Here is a 23,495-nt window from a genome sequence, read left to right as displayed (position 1 = left end):
AAGTATTTTACCCTCATGTCATTCATAGTAATACACTGTAAAAGAGTGTTCACCATCACAGAGCAGCTGTACAGCATCTGTGCAGCACCATGCATTGCTTTCATATCCTCTGACACAATTCTGCTGTGAGAAAGACGGCCATGATTCAGCACTTCAAGAGGGGCTCTCTCATTACGGGATGCTCTCTCGCACTGGGATTGAAATGTATTCCTCTCTGAGGACTGTGTTACATCTCTCTTGATTTGTAGCGTATCCTATATCATTCCATGAAGAGACCAAAAGCCCACACAGCATCGTTTCTGCTTTTCTCATGTTTTTGCTAAACTGACTTTTAAAGGACTGTAGGAGTGCTTCGATTGGCAGAATTCAATTAAAATTATCATATGGGTTTAGAAGACTTGGAAAATGGTACTTTTATGATACTTTTATAGTCGTTTTGAAGCTTAACACTGACAGCTCACATTCTTGTTCATTATAAAGAAAGGAGTGAGCAGGATAGTCTTAAATTCACAGTTTGTGTTCTATGGAAGAAATAAAGTCTTTACAATTTACAGATTTCTTTTCTTTTTAGGTGGACTAATCTTGGAGCCCTAATGACTAAATGGATTAAATAGATTGTTCCAATCTTTTTAGCTGAAATGTTTCATGAAAAATGACTCTCCGTCTTATATCTCACATACAGTACCAGGACTAACAAGGACTATTTTAGTCAGACTCATGTAGAGTTTAATAATGGGTGGCCTGGCTCTTACAGATGAGTGCCTCTGCTCCGCACTCATTAATACAATCACGTGAAGCCCTTTCACATGCTTTGTCTGACAGCATGGCCTGTGCACCACACTGAAGACATGGGAAAGTAGTTAGCCCCACCCCCTCCATCAAACGCTTGTGAAAGTCACCAGTTAGTTTCATGTGTGTAATCTTACTTTTACATTTCAAGACTATTTGGGGAGATTCTTATTTTTAAGCTGTGTTTATTTTACATTTAAATTCCTTCTTCTCTAATATATATTTAGCTCAAAATAGCAAGCAACCTCTCTTTCTTGATGGCATGCGTCTATCTTTCTGTCTGTCAGTTGGGAGGCACTCATTGACCCCCAGCGGTTTAGGGACGGCCTTCTTCTCTCCCTCCCTCTTTCACTCTTTTCACATACGTTAACAGTGAACAAAAGCCGCTCTCAGCTTTGTTCCAGGTTTTCATAGCACACTTTCACTCTTTCACACCAAAATCTCAACTTTCTTTCTCCTATGACAAACCAAGGCAAACAGGCTGTAACAAACACACACACACTGTAAACACACACTGTACTGTAAACACAAACACACACACACACACACACACACAGTCAAGTGACATTATTCATCAATGTAGCAGTTGTTTGTTGTTTACAAACCAAGAAGATATTTATATCTTATGAATAATTATATAACAGACAAAGAAGAACAATAGAGTTCCAACACAAAGTTTTAATAGTAATTAATAATTGAAATACACAACACAGACAATCTGTCTGGCTTAAGAAGTGATGAAAGCTTCTTCTGCTGCCCAAGTTCAGTTATAAGCACGGACTGTTTGACTTTAGCCTAACCATGTAGACTTAAACCTAGTCTGGTGACTGAGAGACAAGGAGACAAGGAGACTGTCTGCATCTCAATTACTAGGGTGACCCAGCAATTATTGTACTGCATGAGCAACACACACTAAACGCAAACGGACACTGAATGAAGGTACGACAATATATTCAGACAATGTCAAGTATTAATTCAGTTATAAATTCAACCTGCACATTGCTCTTTAAATAGGAACTAAAACAAGGCAATCAATGACACACAGCTGATACAAACAAACTCATAATGACAGAAACCATGACAACCAAGGAGTGGCGGGAACAAAGGGAGACAGAAACTTAGTGAATACAAACTAAAAGTCCATGATTACTAAACAAACTGAACATAATGGTGACAGTAGACAATTAAATTTGGCCAGAATGGAGGCAAAGAACACTAAATCAGAGTGCTAATTGTAATGATCGAAAATCACATTGCTCCAAGTGTTTCAGCTAATATGTTGAGTCAATATGGAAATAGAGCACATAAAGAACAGTGATTAACTACTGACCACACAATGACCCACAGCTGTGATTGCCTCATCTGTCATGTCATTATTCTCAAGGTAATTATCTTGAGAGAGAAAAATATCTTCATCCCTAAAGGCTTTAATGATCCCCATGAAGACAGACTCATTCTGTGCCACCAATGTGATGTTATCTAGCCAGATGTCTTCGAGAGTGATATCACAATTGTCAGTCTTATAGCATACTGGAAATTGAACGACAATTTCCAGCCAATGGGAACAATTAGTTGTTTTTTTATTTATTTATTTTGTGTTGTAGGCACTCATAATCATATCTCACAACTGAATCAGTGTTCATCTACCTTAGAGGACTTATTTATTTATTTTGCTTGTAATTACCTGACATATTTAGCCAGTAATTGTCTTTTATAGGGAGCTATTAGGATGAAAACAGTTAATGCTTGTTTGAAAGCAGGTCGACACACTCATTAAAACGGGGGTTCGTCAAAAAATGCCTTGTGGCTCATCTCTGTTACTCACTCTCAGGGAGCCTGTCTCTGTCTATGCATTGTTCGCGAAAGAATCGGTGATGAATGGGTTTTAGGAGAACAACGCCGTGGCCCTATTAACATGTGGCGTTTTGTTTTCTTCTGCGATTCGTCACCCCCCGCACAAACACAGACAGCCTCACAAAATGAATCCTTACACACTCGCCGGAAGAAAATCAATAGAGTGATTTAGCAGCTGCTGTAAGGATCCAAGGACAATGGGTGAGCGTTTAGCCTCCTGATAGCGTTACGGGTACGGCAGGCCACTATATACCACGTGTTGGCAAACCCGGACATTGATTAGGGGTATGTGACTCGACGTTCTTCCTCAAGCCTTCATTTCCACCCAATCCATAATCATCATAGCTACTGTTTGTGTGTTCTACAACAGAGATGATACTTCATTGATCGAGTTATGTGATTCAGAAAGTCTGCAAATAGATTTATGAATTTGATGGGCAAACAGCTATACTAGTAGTTCATGGAAGCCAAAGTATTTATTTAGTCACATAGCCAAAAGTATTTTGGGGTCGGTAAGTTTCTTACTCTCACCAATGCTGCATTTATGTAATAAAAATACAGTAAAATCAGTAATATTGCAAAATATCATTACGTTTTCTGTTACTGATTCCAAAGTTATGGCAGATGTCTATTTCACTTATATATCCCTCAATAACAGGTGCATAAAATCACGCATACAGCCGTACAATCTCCTTAGACAAACATTTACTGTAAAATTGGGCCCTTCCAGTGTGACATAATCCTATGCAGAAAGCTACGTCCATGAAGGAATTGTTCACTGAGTCTGAAGCATTGAACACAGTTGGGATAAAATGCCATCATGCCTGACCTTACTGATGCTCTTGTGTCTACTTTACCATAAAAAATATTATGATCACTTCAGTGTTTGTGTTGACGATGCATCTAAATCTTTTCTATCCTTAATCCTCCAGTTCTGCAGATGAGAAGTTTCGCTGGAACAACCAAGGTAACTGAACTGTTTTCCTGCTAAAATGAGAATCTTCTTGCTCTTCAGCCCTTCGTTTTGAAATCCATGATTTGAAACCTTACAAGAAGGTGAAGGTTGTATGAAGAGCAGCTTCTAAAATGCGTTTTGACAGTTGTCATAATCTAGCTGCCCACGTGGTAAACAGTGCATGTCAGAGTGAAACATGTTGACTTTTGACTGTATTGATTGTGCTACAGCAAAACGTTAGCCAAAGATGACAACCTCTGCCTTCCAGAACATAAAACACAGAGGAGAGGCTGAGATTGAAGAGCAGGAGCAGTGCAGCACATAAATGATTCATGAGCTTGCGGTCACGCCACACTCTTTAAAATACTGGGTTCTTGATGAAGAATCAAAACAAAACCAGCTTAAGCATCTCATTTTCATGCAGGCTAGTTCAAATAGAAAATTATTTAGTAGATTCCTCAGTGGTTGGTTTTGTACTTTAAATTTGTATGGTTATATAGTTCATGCCAGTTTTGGCCTTCAAAATAGGACTACTACAACTACATTATGAAAATTTTGTGAAAAGGTTGTGATACCATTTTATTCAGTATAATTTAAGGCCAATTCACACCGAACCGACAGACGCCGACGAATGGCACCAGATACTTTCTGTTGGCATCTGTTGGCATTGGACGGCGCTTGTTTTCATGTTCAATCAGCATTTGTCGTGTCGTGGAATGTCTGAGAAGTGACATACTGTAATCTGGTGATTGTGCACATTGGTCACCGTCTGTCAGTACAGTGTGAATTGGCCTAATTATGTCAGATGGGGTGGGGGTTTTTTTTTTAAACATAACATGCATTGTCACAATGCTTCGGATACATATAGAGATCAAATACAAGACTCAAGTGGTGTCTTTTTTTCATATTTCTTTAAAATGTATTTTTTAATCCAGTTTTTATATAAATGTTCATAGGCTACCCTATATGAATCAAGTAGTCTGAATAACTTGCATATTTTTGTTTTTTGGTCATAAACCTTCATTCTGTAAATACAAATATTTTCACTGCATTTTTTAAATGTCTCATTCAGTTGTACAGATTTCAAAACGTAAATAAAACATTTTTACAGTTTTAAATTATAGGTGTTATTTCTAGAATGTTTTTTTAAAGCATTTTATTTCAGCTTAACTTAACTGCAGTCAACATTGTAAAACATTTAGTCCTTGCTGGGTGACTACCAGAATATTGAAACACTTATTGTAGGGAGGGAGCTGCTTTATTTTTTGCCTTAGGTAATTCTAGTTGTATCAAACGCCTGCTAGATGAAGTTACCTCTCATGTTTTTGTTCACAGACGGACAGAAGGATATAGAGGAGGAGCTCACCACAGGTCTGGAACTTGTAGATTCCTGCATCCGATCTCTTCAAGAGTCTGGTATTCTGGATGCACAGGAATTCACTACAGGCGAAAGTAAGGAGCACTTTTAAATGCTGGAACACAATTAAGAAATTACTGAGACTGAACTATGTTAATGACTCCTAAATGTTCTGATCCCGCAGAGTTGTGATCTTAAGCTGAAATGATTGATAATTTACATTCTCTGAGGGTTCTTAATCAGAAATGCATGTGTAACAGCCCATAATATGAGCTTGCAGGTGTTGCTCTGTAGAGTGTATTCACATGAGCTTGCTATATTCTCCAGCTTTGTGAAATTCATCAGTTAACCTCCCTATCTCCCTTATTATGCATGCTAGTAGCTTAATGCATGAATTACGGGTGATTTCTCAACAGAGTTTTTAAGGAAACAAGTATATTCACCCTGTTGAGAATATCAGACTTCATCTGAACTGATTAAATATGATATTTTTCAAAGGCTCAGTTTTTCAGTGTTTAAAGGAGGTTGAGATATAGTGTAAAAATATATAGTGTATAGTGTACACTCTAAAAAATGCTTGGTTTGTCAAATATGGACAAAACCTGACGTTGAGTTAAATTTTTTTATTTATTTTTAGCCCAACGTTTGGTTTGGTTCTTAATTAATTGGTTACATTAACATAAAATATTATTTAAAATGACAGATTTAGCACCAATATAAAATGTTATACATACAAAAATAATTTCTGAAGGGGTTAGATCAGGTACAGTAGACATACATCACCTTTCAAAACTTTGGGGTCTTTTTTTTTTTTTTTTTTTTTTTTAAAGAATTTAGTCTCTTATGCTCACCAAAGCATAAGAGGCTTTTATTCCATGTTCATGTACTTTGAAGCAGTCAGCATGCTAGTGTACTTCTAAAAGTTAAATATACATTTCAAAGTGCACTATACTTATATTTATCTTGGTTTCTGATCATTACTCCAATATCTACAGCTGGTTTTAATCTAGTTTTAATTATTACACATAACTTTCACTAGCCATTGGTGTCAATACCTGACTAATCTGATTAATACAACATTCAGTAATGTTTTACATAGCTGTAAGTAAGCAAACTAAACTACAGGAAACTTCAAAGCATCATAGAACATGAAATATTGAACAAACTGCTAAATAAATCAGTGTACTGTACATGGACCCTTAATGGTTTTTAATGAACCATCTCACAAGACAGTATATTTTGTATTTATTTACTTGCTTGTAGTGGTTTCACTCTCTCTAGCTGTGAGTTATAAATAGAATTCAGCTGAAATATGTATCAGCTCTGATCTAAAATGCAGGTCATATAGTGTGCAGATAAAACCCCACACCCAAAAAGATAAGTGACCAGCCACCTGGACACAGATCTTCCACCGCACTACCACTCTGTCTGGCAGCAAATGGCATCTTAAGATGTCTGAGACGCTTGGGTTGAGACTGCATTTATGAAACTTTTAGCTCTTACTGTAAATGTGCCTCTTTTGAATCTGATAGTGGCTAAAGTGGTTATAGTAAACTCCAGCCATTTTCAATAACCGCAGTCAGCCAGTTTCTGATATTACTGGGTCATTTGAAATGACCCATCTGAAATGACCCAGTTATCATCTTCAATGGTTGTGAAGTCGCACTGTCACATAGTCTGTGTGTGTGTTTGTGTGTCCATTTATGGGAAATCTTTTCATAGACCACAGGCCTTTCTTGTTTTTTTTTTATCTTCATACTTGTGGCCCGTTTTTTTTTTTTTGAAACAGCATCACAGATGAAAATATAGCATGTGAATATCACTCAAATAAGCTGTTTTATCATTTTGATTCATCTTACAGCATCTTGTGGCATGTAGATGTTTTGTAAACAGAGATTAATGCTCTGTCAGGCCATTTTAACTTGGCATCTCTTTAAAAGATGCAACATCTTTTGGTGCTGTCAGACATCCTCAGAAGAGGAGAAACATGCCCTGACAGTGCAGCAATAAGCTTCGGTTAACACGACACACAACCACACACCATCACGATCGACTTTGCAGACTGTCGGAGATTAAACGGCATTTAAATTCATGTCTGTGCACACAGGTGATATGTGCTGCTTTATGGCAGTGATTGCCAAACGGGTACAAACCACGAGGGTACAGAAATTTGGATTGTGCTTTGTGCTTTAAAATAGGACTGAAATTGACAATAATTTTGATGATTGGTTTATTAAAGGGATAGTTCACTTTAAAATGAAAATTCTGTCATCATATACTCACCCTCAAGTTGTTTCAAACCTGTATGAATTTCTTTCTTCTGCTGAACACAAAGGAAGATATTTTGAAGAATGTCAGTAACCAAACAGTTCAATGGTGCAATGGTCCCATTGACTTCCATAGTAGGGAAAACAAATACTATATGGAAGTCAATGGTTACCGACATTCTTCAAAATATCTTCCTTTGTGTTCAGCAGAAGAAAGAAATACAGGTTTGAAACAACTTGAGGGTGAGTATATGACAGAATTTTCATTTTAAAGTGAACTATCCCTTTAATTGATAAAAAAGTTGTTAATAATATGCACTATTTTCAGAAGTTCGGGTCATTGAGATTTTTTTGTTTTTAAAATGTTGTATTTTATGCTCACCAGTAAAAACAGTAGCATTATAAAGTATTATTACAATTTAAAATAGCTGTTTTGTATTTTAACATATTTGAAATCAAAGCTGAATTTTCAGCACAATTATTAGTCTTCAGTGTCACACGATCCTTCAGAAATCATTCTAATATGCTGATTTGCTGCTTAAGAAACATTTCTAAGTTTTACCAATGCTGAAAACAGCATCTTTTTCTTTTTTTGTAACATTATTAGTCTTTACTGTCACTTTTAATGAGTTTAATCGATCCATGGAGAAGAAAAGTATTAATTTCTTAGATACCGTAAATATTAAAGATACCGTAAATATTACCTCACACTTTTGAACAGTAGTGTATACAGTATATGAATGTTAAATATAAATATAAATATATGAATGTACACTATACTATATATGTATGATTTTAAATGAATATGGTCAAAAGCTATATTTAAATTCCAACTACAAGTATTTTATTAACATTTTTTTTTTTTTTGGTTATATAAACTAAATACATTTATAAAGTTTTTACAGCTTCTCAAACTACTTCAGTTGGTGAGTCAAACATCAGTTGGTTTTCCCCAACAGTAAGATTTTTTTGTTTCAAAGTGAATCATGATAGTGTCCAGTTCAAAAAAAATATTATGATAATTCTGAATGATGAGTTCAAAGGAACACCTTTCTAAGAGTACCTGTGCCTTATTACTGTGACTGTGGGTGACATACTGTAAGACTAAACAGGACTGGGAATCACTGCTATTTGGTACAGTGTCAGGCTGTCTTCACAGGAGGGCCGAGCAAAGAGAAGGGACTGCGATTTCTGTTCATGCTGACCCCATTTTCCTGAATGTGTGCTCATTGAGTGTCTTCCAGCAGTGATTAATTATGCATGCCTTTTCTGTCCATCTACTCACTGTGAGGCTTGAAATAATGAGCAGTATAAAATAAAGTAAAACAGAGAAGTACTGTGGATGGAGGCTGGAAGACAATGAAAGAATATGAGATGAAATGGTAAAGCAATTAACCAATTTTACGAAGGTAAAATGAGGTGAGGGGAATTATATGGACAGAGAAGAGAGGGTAACAAGATTTGCATCTCCTGAAGGAAATACCTGAGCTTGTAAGGCAAGTTTAGATTTTAGGCTTTGAATCTATGTAAATGTAATGCTGATTCATTCCGATTTGACATTGTCATGGCAATCATCATGCATCTTGTTTTCTGTTAGCTGCACACAAGAATCAACAGTCAGAGTTAAATATATGCAAAGAGTTAAATATATGCAAAGATGACAAAACCAAAGACAATTCAGTATGCAAATAAAGAAGACCAACTGAAATTCTTCATCTCTGTTGGATATAGAAAAAGTGATTGTCAAACTAATAGTATTTCTCTTTCTCCCAAATTCCCCCTTCACAGGACCAGGCATCCTCTCTCAGAGTGCTTTGCAGCTTAATAATCAAGAGGGCACCTTTCCCTATCCAGTCAGTTACCATAGCAACCAGACCCTGGCCCTCGGCGACCTGTCGGCCTCCCAGCCCCCACGCAGTGGTCAGGTGGGAGGAGCCTTACATAGCTATAATCAGGTGGGGATTCATCTCTTTTTAAAAACTTTTGTCTTAAACTGTTATTTGCCACCTGTTTTGACGAGAAGAGCCTCTGGGGGAATTCACTAAGAATTGCGTCTGCTAATAGTGCCGTTTATGTGCATGTGCTGCCTTCATTTATTTAGTCTCTGATCAGTGTTAATTTTCACACTTTTTGTTCAGTCATGGCCTTTGCCTTTTGATGAAAACATTCTTTAAATTTAGTCAATTTCATTGTCATATTCATTAATTTTAGTCATTTTTACGTAGTCATTCATTCATTTTAGAATATTAAAATATTTTATATATTAAATAATATTTTATTTATAAAAATAACACTGCACTGCACACAGATGTATGACGTGTGGAAAAAAAATAGATATTGTGGCTAAAAAATTAAGAACTCATTCCCACGACTTTCTGGTAACGTTTTATTAATTCGTTCTCTCATGTTAGTTTAAACATGTCCTTGTTGTACAAATCCGTACTATCACAAATTAGTACCACAATTTCTCTAAAATGAGGGAACAAATTAATATGTAGATTTTTTTCTCTACATATCATGTGCGGGGCTCCGTAAACTTTTAACAAAAACATGAAAAAACATTGTCAGTGTGGAGTTATTTTCTTCATATTTTCGTCAGTAGTATACAAATTGTTCATCATGATGCACTCTTTTCATTTTTCGGAAACAAACATTTTTGTTAGTAATTTCATTGAAAAGATTAACAGTGCAGTGAATTCAGATGAATTCAAAAGAATGACTTCACTGTAATACTCATTTGCATTTATACTAGACTGCGAGGTGTTTTTCTACTGAATTACTACATGCTAAAAAGTGGCGCAAGCATTTAGCGAATTCACCCCTTTTTCCCTTTGAAAATATCATGTCGGTCACCATCACTTAGCTCATAGCTCCTAGATGAGTGAAATTCTAGCTCTTTACATGTCACTTACCTCCAGGTGACGTCTAATCGTGTTGCCCAGCTGGCTGCCAGAGAGACAGCCGCCCGGGCCCATTCTCGAGACTCGTTTGCCCAGAGTCATGGCAGTGCATTCCACATGCCTGACGATCCGCCAACAGCCCCTGTAAACTATTCCTGCTCCACTCTACCAGCCCAGCGAGTGAGCTCTCCCTTTTCCATGCAGGCTTTGGGCTCCCCCTCCAAACTGCAGAGGCTGGGCTCAGCCTCCGACATGCCCAGCTACGCCACTCTGGCGCGGGTGTCGTCGCCCAAGCAGTCCCCGAGCCGGCTAGCCAAGTCCTACAGCACCAGCTCTCCCATCAACATGGCGGTGGGAGGAGGGTCGTCCTCTTCACCACTGCACATGGTCGGACCGGGCAATGGCTCCAGCTCGTCTCCGCTACACCAGCTCAGCGCTGCAGTAGGAAGCTACGCCACTCTGTCCCCCACCAAGAGAATGCTGCACACCACCGATCAGTACAAAATCTCTCATGATCTGTACGCCAACGCCACACTCCAGAGACCTGGCAGTCTGGCAGGTCAGTACTCTTTGCCGGATACAGCCTGTCCGTTTAGTAGTAGCACTACCAAAAACACATACAGTAAGCACTGGTTATTTTCACTCTTAGCGGGTGTTTGATATCATCAACATGGGGATAAGAATTTGACACTATTGTACATTTATAGCATCTTTGTGCTTGAGAACCTGCCTTTGTCCATGATGTAGGTTCTAGGGGTTCGTACAGCAGTCAGCACAGTCACCTTGGCTCAGAGCTCAGACCCCTGCAGTCTCCTGAGCACCACATCGACCCCATTTATGAGGACAGAGTCTATCAGAAAGCCCCCCTGAGAAACTTCAACCAAGGCCAGGGTAAGATGGCAGACATCAGGTTATCTAACAATTTAAAGTCAACAACAAAATCTTTTCATCTAGATTCTAGAACCTAATGGCTCTTGTACAGACTGTGCATTTATGAAATAAGAGGCTTGTTTCAGCTTTATTTTTGTTCAAAATACAAGTGTTTTCCCAAGTGCCCAATTAATAGCTGTGAGCAACCAGACATCATCACTTTAACAGTATCAGATAGTAACTAGTTTTGCTTTAAAGGTTTTAAAGTAAATGTACTTGCGTTCACATTTTGTTTTATCAGTTGAGCTGAATGTAATATATGATTACAACTATAAACTATAAAAGCACAGATGTTCCTACACTTATATTACACTTTTGCAGGCTAAATAGGTTTCTAATTGTACAACCATAACAAGCAGGTATGCAAGGAAAAGGAGCAGTTCAGTCAAAAATAATTCATTCACTCACCCTCATGTTGTTTCAAACCTGCATGACTTTCTTTCTTCTGTGGAACATAAAGGAAACTATTTTGAACAATGTCTGTTTTTTTGTTTGTACAAAGATAGTCAGTGGGGTCCATGTTTGTTTTTGACCCCAGCGCTTTTCAAAATATCTGCTTTTATGTTCCACAGATGAAAGAAAGTTATACATTAAGCATGGCATGAGGGCGAGTAAATGGTAGCATTCTAAATTTTGGGTGAACTATACCTTGAACCTTTGCAATCAAACTTGACTGCAAGTTGTACCTGACTGGTATTGAAAGTAAACATCAAATGCTGTTCGTAATATGTATTTCCGGGTCAAACCGAATATGGATTATGCTATGGGATAGGGTATGAATTCAGAATTGATTGGTTGTGAAAAGTGGACATTACATACCATAGAAGGGAGCTAGAAAAGGAAACTTTGAAAAATAAAAGGGAATGGTGACGTCATGTAAAAGATTTACAAGATGTTTTTTTAAAAAGGTCACCAGGATTTTTTTTTGTGTGTGAAATTTTCAGATATCAAATTTAGGTATCTTATACAAATTTGTATGCTGTAAGAGTTTGTCTATTGCTTGTCATTGTGTTTTAAACTACACAGGTTTTACCATGATAATTGCCTTTGGTGCTGACATAAATTAATTAAATGAAATAAAGATAGAAAAGATTACTTTTTTATTTATAACATTTTGAATAGAGGAATCGTGCGCACCAGGCTTGTGCAAAAAAAGAAGAAGAAGTAAATGTTCGTGTTGATTTTAAAGCGGGAATGTTTCCAGCACGGCTCTGAGCTCCAGTCAGCTGGAAAACTCTGCCGTCAGGAAGAACAGCCCTCAGTGGTGGTTTCTGGGTAGCTATTCAAATCTGAACAAAAGCAGGCCAGAGAGAAAAAAACTGTTTTGCATTGACACTCAGACAAGCTAATAAAGCACCTACTGAAGAGCTATCATTATGGGCCAGTTTGTTATTTCGTTGGTTTAACATCCTTTCTTTTTTGTTTTGCTCCTTCTGTCCTCCTCCTTCTCTCTTTTGATTGTAATACCTGGTCAACATGTCAAATTGTTCCACCTTTTGCTGCACCCAAAGATCCAATGAACCAGTTTTGTGACCAGGTCCTGAACTTTCTGCTCTGTCCCTACTCTCCTGTTGTAGCCCCTTCCTCTCCCGGTGTTGACTCCATACCCTTGCAGCGCACTGGAAGCCAGAACGCCACGGGAACATTCCCGCGTTCCGGCTACGCTACTGGCCCTGGTGCCTCCACCGCCGACTATGCCAACCCCTACCGTACACTACAGTTCTGCCCCTCCACAGACTCACCCTACAGCAAATCGGGGCCTGCTTTGCCCCCGGAAGCTACCCTGGTCAGGTCGCCCTCTGTGGACAGCATCCAGAAGGACCCCAGGTGAGTCCTCCCATTGTACATCTTGAAAGAACGGCACACGGAGATCTGACCCGGTTAGTGAGAATTAGAGCCGAATTGACGTGCTGTGTGATTTACAAATCAAATAGAGCTTCACATGCACAAGTTGTCAATGAAGACATTGTTGGGGAGAGTGGTGTAAGCTGTGTCCCTGTTAAGTTTAAGTTGTGCTTGGGCAAGGAGAAATGAGAACTAATACAGCTAATGTCATTTCAGAATGTCTAATGGCAAGTGAATCCAAAATAGAAAAGAAAAGAAAAAAAAAGTCAGTAATCAGTATTACAAAGCATCTGACAGACTTTGTTCCAGAGATATGGTACCGTTCAAAGGTGTAGGGTTTGTAGGAATTTGTTATGTTTTTGAAAGAAGTCTCTTATGCTTACCAAGGCTGCATTTATTTGATCATAAATACAGTAAAAAACAATATAGTGAAATATTATTACAATCAAAATAATTTCAATTTTAAAATGTAATGTATTCCTGTGATAGCAAAGAGGAAATTAGCTACATTTCAACTGAGATTATTCCAGTACTTCAAAAATGATTATATTACGGTGCTTTGTGACTCAAGAAACATTTTTTATTTACAATGTTGAAAACAGTTCTGCTGCTGAATATTTTTGTGAAAACCATGATTTCTTCAGGATTCTTTGATGATTCTTAATAAAATAGAATTTTGAATATCTTTTTCTCTTTTTATCAATTTAATGCATCCTTGCTGAATTAATGAAAGTAAAATAAAATAAAAAGACTGACCCCGAACTTTTGAACGGTAATGTACCTAATTATTATTTTACTAAAGAAATTTCATAGTTTTATACAATTAAAATGTATCCATTTTAAATATATTTTAAAATGAAAATCCTCACTATTTATCTGCATCTTTCAATCACCATCATCTGTATATGATTGGCTCTTTTCAAATATATGGTCACATGTACAAATAAATGAATAAATGGGCAGTTTGCGTGATTATCGGGGTGACACATCTTTTTCCACTCTCCTCTACAGCATGAATCAGACTTCACATGACCTCACTTCCTGTAGTACCTCAGATTGCCTGTGTACTTTATACTAACAAAATCCAAAATCACAAAAACCTATGGCACATTTGTCACAAAAGTAAACATACTTCAGCAACGATAGCACATTATTTTATAGAATGGTAGTCAGTTCCACCTTTTCACTCTATCTTTATATTGGTAATATTAAGCATATTTTTGGTTTTATCCTGTGACATTAATTTGATGTGCTGAGAGGCCATTGACGATCATCTCTTGTGAACTTAAGTACTGTATGACTTCTCTCTTTTTTTTGTTTGCTTGCTTTTTCTGCTGATTTGACCTTGTTTTAGTTGATTTTTGCCATCCCTTCTGTTGACCCCTCATTCTTTTGTTTTTCTCCCATGTCTTCTCACTGCTAGTGGTTATGGTGGAGGTGGTATGACGTGTGATGCATTGCATTTACTGGCTGCAAACAAATGCACAGATATGCACAGACAATTTCAAACTGTTTCAGAACATGTCAAACAATGTCGTCTGTTATCTTTGGTTCACTAATAGTGTTTGGTATATTAAAGGGTGGGTCTGGCAACCATACCGGCCGCAGTTTATCACCAAAATCCTTGCAAATGATATGTGAAACAGCATTTGTTTCACTAAAAAAATAATTTGTTTCAAAATATTGTATATACACAAGACACTGCATTATAACATCTTGTACATCTTATGAAGAAACAGGAACATCTAGATCAGAGGCATTCAAACTTTGACACCAAGGACCCATAAATATAAAAATACATTTTCTTGTAAATAACAGTTTTTAATGTGTGAAATATTTGTACAGTAATATTAGTGCTATTACATAAGAAACAAGTTTCCAAAATTAAATAGATTTTATATTGTCATTGTTCTGAAGCCAAAACAAATTATTTGGACAGTATTTACTTCGTATTGAGTTGGCAGCATTTTTTTTACTCACCGTTATATTAATATTGGACAAAAACATATAAATATAAACCTTACAAAAACTATTTAAATTCAATTTAAATTAATGTTCAGTTTTTATTTCCTCAATGGAAACATTTCAAAACAGTCTTTAGAAAGCAGAATGAAAAGTAATAATGACAAATTCCGCATTGTGTTATTTATTGTTGTAGTGTTCAATTAATAACATAAGGTTGAAAACCCCTGATCTAGATGATTGTCTTGAGAAATGTATTTTCTTCTTCTATTTTTTTCTTCTCTAAAAGTAGAATGCAGAGGAATTAACAAATATCAGTATTTGCACTGACTGGAAATGTGAAACCTGATCTCACCCAAAAATAAGCTATTGCAGTCTATACTGTCTGGTTCACACTGGAATTATATGGATGGGAGTCATTTTCCATTATGTGAGACCCCTCTTTAATAAAAACCAGCAACAAATAAGCTTTATAGTGCATGTTGACAGTCAAATGTGTAATATGTTCATGCAGCAGCAAGAAGACAGCTAAACGTAAAAATATTATTTTTAAAATGTCAAATCCCTTTGTGCTAGACACCTACCCTGTCTCTCTCTCTGCCTGTCTCCTGATAGGTACGACCCTGAATTCCTTGTCTGGAATCAAAATCAAGCCGAGCAAAGAATGACAAAGTAATCCAACATTTATTTACATTTCTTCTCATCCACAAAAGCACTGTTCTCCTCTCTACTCAACATCATATGCCTGGGCAGCATGACTGTGTTGAGACAAGCTTTGCTTTACAGAATATGTTTTTTATGGATTTCCTTCCAACACTTCCGCATTGTGTTTACAAGAAGAGCGCTAGGCCTTTATTCATCCACAGAAAGGTTAATTTGTGGTCAAGTCTAAAGTCATTTTTGATTGATCAGATTTATGGAGTGATAGAAAATAATCGTTACATGAAGAACATATGTTCTGATCTCTGTTGGCTTTTCCAGAAGGAGTGATAGGTGACTTCATAGGTAACAAGAGTTTGTTCATTGCTGCAAAGCATCACATTGTGTGTGTGCGTGTGTGCGTGTCTCCTGTTGTGTTGTTATTCATCGTTTTGTTATCATTTTATGTTAAAGCATGCTTATTATCCTTTTTTACTTTTATTTAACACCATTGTCTTCTTTTCAATGCAAGCAACAGCCATGATTGTATTGTTGTGTACCACATTGTGCATAATTGAATCACTGTATTGGCAACCAAACTTGTTAAAGGTGCATAGCGCAGGATTCTGAGTTTTTGCAGAACTATGCCACCTCTGGCGGCAAGCGAAACTGCAGCCAGAGATGTGCACGCACTAGACAAAAGTTTTCTTTTTTTTATCTTACGTGGAGTTTGCTTTGGTGTTTGAAATGAACTACAAGCAGGTCTCTTACAATCCATCTTCTACGGAGAATGCCGGCGAATACACAAACCTGCCAGACATAGCTATGTGAGCGTGCCGTGAACGCGCATGACGTCACGCCCAGTCTAAAATTCCTGCCCGAATCCCTCTTATTTATTTTACTTTACAGGATTATAGAGACAATCTCAGTGATCAGAGAAGGGCTCATTCAGCCCATCAGGCAATTGTTTAAGCATGTATGGGTTAAAAAACGGGTATTTTAACATGAAAAGTTGCTTAATGCACCTTTAACAAGAAGATGGATATAGTTCAGGTTGACATTTTGAAGTGTACTGAGTGAGACTACACTTGCAACATCTCTTACAAACATTTGCCACAGTTTCTGTCAAAATTTCTTTTGAGCTTTCTATGCATCAAAAATTCCTGAAAAAAAGTATCATGATTTCCACAAAAATATTAAGCAGCTCAACTGTTGTCAACATTGATAATAACAAGAAACGTTTCTTGAGCACAAAATTACCATATTAGAATGATTTCTGAAGGATCATGTGACACTGAAGACTGGAATAACGGCTGCTGAAAATTCAGCTTTGCCATCACTGGAATCTTTTGATTCCAGTATAATACTAGTAATATAAGATCTATTTGACCATTTTGTGGAAATCAAATTTATGTGACTGTTTTGTTTAAAAATGTCAGAGGCATTTGCCTCGTTCAGGCATGAGGAAGCATTAATATAGTCTAATGCTGAGAAGTGCAGTGTTGATTCTCTGATCTGTGCTCTGAGTGGGTGGCAGAAGATGAAGTGGTCACTGAATGTGACAGAGACATTTACTGACCTCTCTCATTGCAGACAGTTCAAGCCGCCTCTCAGGACCATTCAAGCATGTGTGTGCTGAATCCACAACACTGTTGACCACTATTTCCTAAATAAGGGGTCAACTGCAGGTCGCATGTTCACACCTTGATAGAGCTTAGCTCTCCTGGCTGCACAAATCATATTTATGTGACTGTTAGCAGCTCCCAGTTCCTCTTGTGGCTGTCAAAACAGTATATTATGGGTTTGTTCTACTGTAGGGTGAGAGCTGTCTGAATTAGCCATCTGTAATCTCAAACTGACTGCTGGTTAGTTGCCCCACACAACATGATTTACTGAAGTAGAACGTGCATAATGTTGGTTCTGAAACAATACCTTAACCATAACCTGCCCTAAAAAAATCAAAAGAAAATTATATATTTATACAAACATTGTTCAGCCCACTAAATGTATCTCAGGAGTGTTGTGCATGACCAAAGAAGAATGTTAATCAAAGGGCCTACTGGGGGAAATAATGATCTCCACGGATAAATAATTTATAATAAACATATTACATAAAAAAAGAAATGGCAATTTTGAATTCATTGCCACTTTAAATATAAAATGTCCCTAAAATGTGCAACTGACATCCATAAAGGGAGTTGCTAAACAATTACAAATATTTTTCCTAAACATTCCCCCTATCTTCCGTTGGTTGGACAAGCAGATAATTCTGCTCCAAACTCACGGTCAAGCCGGTATTGCTGTGTTGTGGTAGTCAGTGATAGGAATCGTAAAGATTCTGTCAACATTTACTCACAATCATGTCTTTCAAACCCTTTTTGTTTTCTATTGTCCATAATATAAATGACTCAATTTTTTTTTTTTTTTTGGACCCAGTTGAATTTCATTGTATCTACAAAACAGTTATACAATTCCTTAAAATGGAATGTTCCACCGAAGAAAGAAAGTCACAGGTTTGAAACAACACAAGTTGAGTAAATTATGACAGAATTTTTCAATTTTTGCTGGACTATCCCTTTAAATTGGGATAGAAAAAAAGCATTTCAACATCACCTTTATCCATGACCCCGCAATTCTTGCTGAATCTATTTTGTATGCGCACCGTCTTTAATTGAGCTGTCACATGTTGTTGTTACAGCGCTCGTTTTCTTTCAGACAAAAGCACGCACCAGAATGGAAGTGCATGAAGTGCATGTTTCATGTGCGTGAAGCTTATTCAGCGCTTTGCTCGTGTTTGAATAGGAAATCCAGGGAGCAAGCCGAGAGGACAGAGGAGCTCTATGCTCATTAGGGTGTTTGTTTTAACAGTGTGCACGCTTCAGCGGCTAAGCCACAAGCTAGAGCTGCAGTGATTACATGGGCTGGTGACTGGTCTTATTTACTCTGCTCAGCATGTGTACGTTCTTTATTCATCTGCCTGTAATGCCAGAAGCTAGTTGTATGACATACAAACAGGCCTGCAGTGTGGCAGTTGTGTTGGCGCTGGACACACTTTGAACATGTGGCACTTAGTAATGCCACTTCTGTCTATGAGCAAGACATGATAGAGAGTGGACTAATCGAGTTCATTGTTAAAAGGGCTATATGCAAGAATTTTCATTTATTAATCGCATTTTTATTGCGAACAACTTGTAATGAAACGTGAAAAAAAAACAAGGCCTTGCCTGATTTCCAAGGTTGTCTATGAAAGCCTGTAGAGAATATAGAGGCTTCCGTTCAATGACACATGAAAGGAAAGCTTAAACAATGTTCAGGATAATGCCAAAAGAGCTATTCTGTACTGTAATGTGAATGGGTCATGCAAAGAAAAGGGATTAATTCAAACTATAGTCTCACATAGCCAGATCTAGATAGTCTATAGTCTCAAACATAGGCCTACTTTATAATCTTACTATCATAACAGTTTAATGGCCTCACCTGTCAACAAGATACCGGTGAATTGTCGCCAACTTATCCACAACGCTATTATCAGATGCTTTCTTAACTGCTGTTTTCTCACCTCTGTCATTTTTGTTATTGAGACTGAGAGGAAAGCTTGCAGAACATGTTTACATATTTAAACATCGCTCTCAGCAGCGTGAGCGGCGTCTGGATGTTTGTTAACAGTATATCTCTGCAAAGGTATTTCCAACTTCATTTTACTTCTTAGCAAAGAACGAAAAATAACTTTCCCATGAGTATATCCAGGCACTGAATCGTGTTCGGTCTCTTGTACGTTACGTGTGCATGAGCGTGAGCAATAAGTTGCAGTTCACATAATGGCCACCGGTGTTGCTAATAACAAGGGTTTCTGAATTCTACATAGAGCCTCTTTAAACTTGCTAATAAAATCACTGCCAAAAACATTTTTACTCATAAAGAAAAGCATAATTGAGATTAGATGAAAAGATACCGTGAAGATAAACAATTGTAGTTAAATCATATAACAAAGCAAAATATCTCTATGATTTCTCTATCATTTGTTGAAATTTCAAAAGGAATATTTATTCTTCTTTATTTCTTTAATATTTTGTATTATTCTATAATACTGTACATTATAATGTTGCGATACAACATTCAAACTATTTATTTTAGTTGTTTATACTACATAGTACTATACATTTATTATATTAGCCATTAATTGGTTATTGCCCATAATATGAAAATAATTATTGTCTTATTGTATAGGCCAGAATTTCAATATCGACAATCCATATAACGAAAAACATACTGTTGACGATTATATATTAACATTGTTATTTGTGACTGAGTTGTTACTATCTTGCAGTGTTTTATACATATTCATATATTATAATAAAGATTGTAAGAAATATGAAGAAATAATTTAGAATAAATCCAATCATAGTATGCTGGTGGTTGCCCCACATTAGCTGCTTACCAATAAACTGACTATTACTTTTTTGAAGAGGATCCGTGTACATCTCACATAAAGACTATATTAGATTTACCTCTGCTGCATCCCTTTCAAAATATCAATCCATTCGCTCTATTTCTAATAATCATGCTCAGTCAAGCATCTTGAATGCATAATTTATTATGCTTTTATTTGGCAGTTTTTTATGCCACAAAACATTCAGTGGTCCACAAGGGGCTTATCCTCTTCTTCCTCTGGCCCCGTGGGTTATTTCAGCTTTTGCGCTGCAGCATGAAGCTGGGTTTTGTGGTGTTAATGTTTCAGCTATGGGGATGAAAGATAGGCTCACCTGACTGAACCAGAACAAAAGCTCAAACAAAGACCTGTCACAAACAGGAGAGTTTGTCTCAATCCAGTGAGTGCTCAAATGTTACATCAAGCTCTGCTGAAGGATTTGCAGACTGCATGCCTTGCAAACCTTTTTATAAATCCATGGACAACAAGACCCATTTCTCACTGCAAATATAGGCAGCATCATAACAGTCATAGAACCTCACAAATTCGAACACCCCCCATAGGCAGCAACTCTGTGCACCACACAAATAGAGCCTCCCACAGAAGACTAAGTTGATCTCAATAGAGTTTAATAGACGTAATTTTGTAAGCCAACCCAGCATCATCTTGCTTCCCAATAGGATTTTTCCATTGGATTTTTGTGTTATTGAAGAAAATAAGCTCTGTGGCTTCTTACATGTTTTGTAAGGTAATCTTCTCAAATGAACACAACTTTTAGGAATTTTGAAGCCTAAATACAACTGCCAGAAGTAAAAAGCTAAAGTGAAGCTATAAGAGAACTACACCACAGCTGGCATGGCATGGTCACCATTACATGCTTCCGACAATTATTTCAATCTATATTTAAAATCTTCAAGTTGGAAAGTGATTTAGATTCATTTGCAGAAGTGTGAGTAAACATGACAAGTCTGCAAAAGCAGATTGTTGAGAAGATGATTTTTTAAATAAAAGTGGGTTAATTCTGGTATATTTTATGTAGTTAAAGAAAATATGTAAATATCTTGAGATTGTGTTCATCACAGACCTTAATTCAGGTATTTAACCAAAAACCTTTTGGGACAATGAAACAAGTTTTTTTTCAAAATGTTTACTTGTTTCTGGGTTTTAGAACTCATATCTGCAGCACTCTTTATTTGCATTTTAAGCTAACTGGATAATAAGCCTAAAAATACATCACATGCACAAATATTTGGTCAAATAAATACATTTTTTATTTTTATCTCTACTTTTCAGTATCGAATTAGTTTCTCGTCCACCATTTTGGATTCATTTTTTTCACTGAGCAATGAATTTCCCATCCTATCTAGAAGGACACATGTTAATTCTCCTGCTTTTTGTTAAAGTCTGTGTGCATACCTTAAAATACTGTCTACGTAGGCAGCACACTAGGTATTTGGAACAGAGCCTTTTTTCGTTTCTGACTGTTAGAATGAAGGTCAATGCTTAGTTTAATTGTAGGGGGTGGATCCTGCAGGTGAAGTTTAAGGGACAAACGGTTTATTAGTAGACCAGCCACCCACCCACAGCATCTCTCCATATCAGACCACGAGGGGAGAAATCACAAGTCTGAGAGCGCACATAACGAAAGAGCTCTCTGTTCTCTGTAGCGTGAATGAGTCACTTCCCAGCCAAATCCTTCTCCGGCTTTGGCAAGGGATGACGTTTTTTTGCAGGCCTGGGCTCTGAGCAGACGTTTGATTATTCATGTTTGGTGATTAATGGTAGGTTGATCCCTGCTTCAGCGGCCTGTCACAGTGACTGGAGCTGTGGTGGGGGGAGTGGCTTCACCCAGGCATTAATTGTCATAATGGGGAGGTTAAGGATTTGGCTGCCAGTGACAGACCTGACAGAGAGGAGGGAGTGTCACCAGGCTGCAGCAGCTTGCACTCTGCATATGTGCGTGTTCCTGTAGGACTGGCCTGCTGGGGAATGATTCAGGTTTAATGATGCGAACGAGGACGAGCAGGGTGCCATTACTATTCTGACTTTAATCATAAATGATATAGTCTGTTTCTAGAGCAGCAAATATCTAATAAATCTGAGTGCCCTGCTATGCACATTTAAATCATTACTACACGTTTAGTCCTCATCACTTATGTATGCATTCCTTCATGCTGTGATGCTGCATTATCTATGGGTGTCGAGCAAAACTGCGACTGCCCACTTCTTCAATGGCCTTGGTACCAAAGATATTTCCCCATTCCTTTTTTACGTTAATAAAAAATCTTCAATGACACAACCAACAGTTGGAAATCGGGAAAAGCAGTTGGAAATCGGGAAAAAGACCGGTACAAGACTGTGTATTCACCTTAGTTTTCAATGCCCGAGGAAGCTATTTTCTGTGAATTTACAATTCATTAGCCACTAAAGGTAAACAACTAGAATAATAACTAGAAGTGCAGTAAACAGTACAACTATTTGCGGTACAAACTAGTGTGTTAATGATGACAATAATAATTAAAATAATTATTATATATTTCCCACTCGTGTAAAAAATGGCAAATTCTGCATTTGAATCAATTTTTGTTTTGTTCCAATTCTTTCAAAACATTGAGTTAATATGTGTTTATCAGAGATCCAACATATAATTCTGCAGAGGCTTCACTTGGAACTATTTTAAATGATGAAGCACAAATATGCAAAGCAAAAATATTGACAGTCTCTTATATGTAAGTTACACAGCAGTAACTTATTGTTTATTGAACTGCTACCACATTCACAAGGTGCTTGGTTTTTATGGTTGAATTATGTTATTGGTTGTGTTATCAATATTATAAGTATTATCTTTAGCTGCTCACTGTCAAAGCAGCTAGCTTTAGCTTTTTGTTTCACTAAACACATATGTCACTTCTTGAAGAACTCAGAAGCTGGTAACGCAAGGGGCCAAGCCTTTTGCTTTATTGCCATCTATAATTACATGGGGTAAACATTGAGTGAATAATTTCACTTTAGTGCACTAGTTAATTATCAGAGTCGTTTTAGAGCTTCTGTCAAAAAATTTACTTACACTAATTAACCCAGAGTTGGCTTGCGTGACAGCGCCACATTGATTACCATATAAACTTCATCCGTTTTACAGCCATTTTTGTGTTACGCTCTAATTACTGATTTACGCAAACATTATCAATTAGCCCGCTCCTGTGATTAATGACAGCTTGCTGTCATTGCATCTAATGCATTGGAGAGTTTGTGGGCTGTTGGCCAATTCCGACCCTCTGTAATGTACTAGGTTCCCTATTTTTGTGAATAAAGCCTCAACATTGGAGCTTAGTGAGATGTGATTTAAAGATGCCTTCATTTCTCAAGGTTAAACAATGATAAAAAGCAACAAAGATACAGTGAGAGAAAACAAAGTGCCAATCTTTCAGGATTATCTCCTTTTTGACCTTTTCCCAATGGATCGCATTTTTCTTTCCATGACCGCAATTGCCCTCTCAGGTTTACTGGTTGTGCTAGAGAGAAATGGGACATGCTACAATAGATGTTTCCCATGGTGCCTCTTACCCAG

General features: G+C 37.2%; 1 protein-coding gene across 11 annotated transcripts in view; it reads left to right on the top strand.

The window, feature by feature from the left end:
- The window catches only part of ctnnd2b (catenin (cadherin-associated protein), delta 2b), a 78,745-nt gene that overhangs the window by 32,295 nt on the left and 22,955 nt on the right, over positions 1–23,495 (top strand). For 4 of the 11 annotated variants that reach the window (XR_013797523.1, XM_079612012.1, XM_079612009.1 and 1 more), the window contains 7 exons: positions 3,576–3,610; positions 4,934–5,050; positions 9,011–9,177; positions 10,141–10,681; positions 10,870–11,013; positions 12,564–12,879; positions 15,475–15,531. Coding sequence is in view for 10 of the 11 variants with exons in the window: in XM_079612012.1 (XP_079468138.1) it covers positions 3,576–3,610; positions 4,934–5,050; positions 9,011–9,177; positions 10,141–10,681; positions 10,870–11,013; positions 12,564–12,879; positions 15,475–15,531 (1,377 nt within the window). In the remaining variant the exon portion in view is untranslated. The remainder of the gene's footprint in view (positions 1–3,575; positions 3,611–4,933; positions 5,051–9,010; positions 9,178–10,140; positions 10,682–10,869; positions 11,014–12,563; positions 12,880–15,474; positions 15,532–23,495) is intronic. The other 7 variants (XM_079612016.1, XM_079612014.1, XM_079612018.1 and 4 more) reach the window with 4 other exon arrangements.

Source organism: Phoxinus phoxinus, assembly GCF_949152265.1.
Source record: "Phoxinus phoxinus genome assembly, chromosome: 5".
In the NCBI taxonomy this organism is placed as follows: Eukaryota; Metazoa; Chordata; class Actinopteri; order Cypriniformes; family Leuciscidae; genus Phoxinus; species Phoxinus phoxinus.
The sequence above is the reverse complement of the archived record's forward strand: the minus strand, read 5'-3'. Positions and strand labels throughout refer to the sequence as shown.